Source organism: Sinocyclocheilus grahami, unplaced genomic scaffold (assembly GCF_001515645.1).
Source record: "Sinocyclocheilus grahami isolate Dianchi unplaced genomic scaffold, SAMN03320097.WGS_v1.1 scaffold154.1, whole genome shotgun sequence".
NCBI classification, from domain to species: Eukaryota; Metazoa; Chordata; class Actinopteri; order Cypriniformes; family Cyprinidae; genus Sinocyclocheilus; species Sinocyclocheilus grahami.
This window is the reverse complement of record NW_015505333.1, coordinates 690,905-695,165: the sequence shown is the minus strand read 5'-3', so window position 1 is coordinate 695,165 and position 4,261 is coordinate 690,905. Positions and strand designations below refer to the sequence as shown.

The 4,261-nt window shown below is 37.3% G+C and overlaps 1 protein-coding gene across 1 annotated transcript in view; it reads left to right on the top strand.

Annotated features, from left to right (window-relative positions):
• nwd1 (NACHT and WD repeat domain containing 1) overlaps positions 1-4,261 on the top strand; it is a 16,666-nt gene continuing 12,405 nt past the window's right edge. Inside the window, exons 1-5 of the mRNA XM_016282086.1 lie at positions 1-118; positions 958-1,043; positions 1,195-1,311; positions 1,421-1,775; positions 3,247-3,792. Of these exons, the coding sequence (XP_016137572.1) occupies positions 1-118; positions 958-1,043; positions 1,195-1,311; positions 1,421-1,775; positions 3,247-3,792 (1,222 nt within the window). The remainder of the gene's footprint in view (positions 119-957; positions 1,044-1,194; positions 1,312-1,420; positions 1,776-3,246; positions 3,793-4,261) is intronic.

Below are 4,261 nucleotides of genomic sequence, written 5' to 3'. Positions count from 1 at the left end.
ATGGCTGTGGTGGAGATGGGCGAAGCTCTTGGATTGGAGGCTCTGCAGGGACAGAGCGCTGATGCTCTACAGCCTGTTTCCAGAACGGTGCGGGTGTTCATCAGCTCCACACACTCAGGTAAGGCTTGCACTGCTTGTTTAGTCCCCCTTACCTTTGTATTTTGCTGGAAAAAAAATTTGCTCTGTATTTCAAGGTCATGGAAAACCTGGAAATAGGGAATTTTGAATTTAAATTTAATTTAAATTAACAATCTTAAAAAAAAAAAAAGCAATGGTGATTTCTATAGTGGGATTTTCTAGTTGTGCTCGGTTCTAAAAATGTTTATTTTCAGTTTGTGTGCAGTCTCTAAAATACTACAAAAAATTTTTTTATCCAGTAATAACAAATGATGGGAAAATCATGAAAATGCATTAGTGTGGAATATATGTAACCCTAATCTGCAGTGTTTCTACATTTATTTTTATTAAGTGGAGGAAGGCAGAATTAGGGTCACACTTCAGTTTTAGGAAAAAATTTGCACTATGAATTTTGCATCAGTAAACTCTTAATTTGCTTCTTAGTTTAGGTGTTGGGTAGGATTAAGGGATCTAAAATCTGGTCATGCAGAAAAATGCATTAATATTGCTTTATCAGTACTAATAAACAGCCAGCATGCTAGTAATATGCATGTTAATAAGCAACTAGTTAAAAGTGAGAAATGGTCTGTAAAATAAAGTGTTACTAGAATTCGTGTTTGTACTAATGTTGAAGTCCTGATTAATCGAGGTGGTCAGGTATTTTCTATAATGATGCAAAACCATACAAATGACTGCTGCATAGACAATCCGTTTCCAACATGGTGCTCTTGGTTTTGAAATAAGCATAATTGTGTAATAAGCAATTTAATATACATTAATACATTTCACAAAATGAACTCCTTAAGGACCTGACATTAATACATTACATTTTTTTGACAGACATGAAGAATGAGAGGAATGTATTTTGGGAGAAGGCCTATTCGGAGTTGCAGGCCCACTGTCAAAGTTTAGGTCTCGTCTTTGAGGTTTGTGCTGAAAATATATTTGCAGCCTAGTTTAATCCTGGTTGCAAATGTAAAAACAGTCTAAAATTGCATGACATTTTTATTTATTGGGCATATCCACTGTTCAAAAAGCAGGTTTTTTTCTTCTTCTTTTGTTGGGTTTTTCTCGCAGGTAGTGGATTTCAGATGCGGAGTGCATGACATCTTCACAGCTGATCACTTGACAACTGAACTGTGCATTAAAGAAATCGAGTCCTGTCAGAGAATATCAGATGGCCCAACTTTTATCGTATGTTTCACCAGCAACCTAATTTTATCCATGCATATCTTTTGGTCATCACACTTGTGTTGGTTCTCTGAGCATAAGTGTAATACTGTATCTATGTTTATCTTCTCAGGCTCTGCTCGGTAATCAGTACGGCCATCGCTCCATCCCACGCCTCATACCAGAGACGGAGTTTGAGTTGCTGGTATCAAAACTTCCCAAAGATTCAGAGAGTTTAAAGCTCCTAAACCAATGGTTCTCCAAAGACAGTAACTCAGTCCCACCCACATATATCCTCCAGCCAATCACAGCTCACTATCCTCATTACAATGACAGGGGCTCTGAGAGCGGACAGTTGCGTGATGATGATGTCATATCCTGGAATCTGACCGAATCACGGCTGCTGCTGGCTCTCCGCACTGCTGCCCAACAGGCCGAGAGAGAAGGGGATATCAGTGTTGACCAAAAGCACAAGTTTTTCAAATCTGGTGAGAGATTGTGCAACTTTCCATGAATATGGTGCAAAATAAGGGATACATTTTTTTTTGTCATTCCAAAACTGTATGACTTTTATTTACTTTTTTTTTTTTTTTTGTCCATACGACAGAAGTCAGTGGGTTCCAAAAGAGCGCAGGACCCCACTGACTTTCGTTGTATAACCAAGTGTGCCTCACGCATCCTGAAAAGTGAGACCAAAACATTTTATTCATCCCCTGGTGGCTGGCTGCAGTACAGGCCATAAACCCCGCCCTCTCCATCTAAACAAATGGGACGTGAGCCAAACTAAAAAAAATCTAATTGCACTTCAAATGAATTTTTCCCAAATATGGTTTCTGTCATTCAGGTAGTTCTAATGACGCTGATGCATGTTCAGATGTTGTTGTTTTTTTCCCCTTATAAGTTTGGTTTTAGTTTGTTATTTATTGCTATAAAAACTGTGTGGCGCCATAATTGTGTGCTTGTAAATGAGTCTGCAGGAGTTTGGGCTGGACTTTAAAACCGCGGCTCCACCTGATCACTACTGCACAGGGGTGCGTTTCCCAAAAGCATCGTTAGCTAGCTATGCTAGTTATTTCCATTGAAATCTATTGGTAACGACGGAACTTGCGACCATAGTTGCTTTTGGGAAACGCACCCCAGAACAGTGATTGGTGTAATGCATTTCTAAGTAGTTAATTACTGCAATTTAATTACTTTTCACTTGAAAAAGTAAAGTAGGGGATTACTCTTAATTTTTCTGTAATTTAATTACAATTACATTAAAAACTGTATAAACTATGGAGCGATTCTATATAAAAACAATATACATTTTAACATTAGATGTTAAATCCACTGTTTTTAATGTAACTTTCTCCCTTTAAATACTTTGGTCAGTTCAAGAATAATTTATGCAGTTTTATTTATTTATTTTAAATAATTAAAAGAGTAGTTTCATGTCTATCCTTGTATTTTTCAACTGGTTGAGGTTGATAATGGATTAGAAAGTAATTAGTAATAAGTAATGCAATGCTTCTTAGAGAGAGTAATTGGTACAGTAACCTAATTACTTACTAATTACAGTCAATGGCATAAACCAACAACAACAACAAAAAAACATATGACTTTTAGTAATATATCGTTTCAATTTCCCTTCATTTTATATGTGGTTTGCAATTTTTTACAACATTGTTACCAACCGTGGTTGTCTAAATACATTTCAGTTTTTGTAATTTTGTATTGTATGTATTTATTTAATTTATTTATTCTTTTTTTGCTAGGAATAAATATTATCTTATTTACCTTTCTTCTTGCCATGTTTCCAGCCAAATTATGTTACTTCTCGGGTGTCACAATTATAATAATGCATGCTGTATTTAAGAAAATCATATGGTAAAGGATTGTAAAATGTGGGACATGAGTCCTGTCTTAGTTTGTCCTTATATTTTAATGAGTATCATGCTTTTTGTGTGTATTTCGTAGTCTTAGAGTATGAGATGGAGCACGGCTTTCTCAAGACCCAAAAGGATGCATCAGCGGTGCTGTTTTTCCGTGAACTGCCTCGACTCAGTAAAAGAGACTGCAAGAAAAACTTTGCAAAGTTTCTTCTGGACGTCACAGCCGATGGCTTGTTGGACACCGAAGCCCGGGAGCTCTTGGCCGACCTGAAGCAACGCATCTACAACACGGGTCGCCTCCAGCCTCTCTGCATGGAGCTCAGCAAAGGAGCTATGGACCCGAGCCGCAAAGAACACAAGGGGTACCTTGGAAAACTGTGTGAGCAGGTGACATCCCAAATGAAGGAACTGATCAGCAGGAATGCGCTGCAAACTTCAGGAACATGTAGCACGGTAGATCCAGGATGGTCTTGGTTGAAACAGGAGATCTTCCATCACGCCGTGCTGAGCGAGGAGAAGTGCTCTGTGTTTAAAGGAAGGGACAGCATTCTGGGAAAGATCTGCATTGCCATGTGGGAGTCCACGAATGCTTGCCATGATCCTCTTCTGGTTCATGGACCTTCAGGGGTTGGTAAAACGAATTGAAGGCGTTTCCCAGAATGCTCTTATTTAATCAATAAATTAGACAGATTCATGTTATTGATGATGTTATCATGTAGGCTATTTTAGTTTTTTTAATTGTCATATTTTATTTCTATAATTGTTTTCAGTTAAATGTTGAAGTATTAAATACACACATCCTCAATTATACCGTGAAATACTTTGACAACCCACTAGTGAGGACATTTTACTGGTCCTCACTAGTTAAAAAGGTATACAAATCAGCCAAAAGATGTTTTGATTTAAATCTAGTTCTGCATGTTTTTGTGATGGGCATGTGTAGGGGTAGGGGCTCCGTTAGGTGATGGAAAATATCATTAACCAGATATAAAATTTATGGAAGTCTTATGTAATGTCCTCACTAAGAGTGTTATTTATGTTTTAATATTTACAAAAAACAGTTTGGCTAATGAAACTTATCACTTATTATGTGGTTGTTT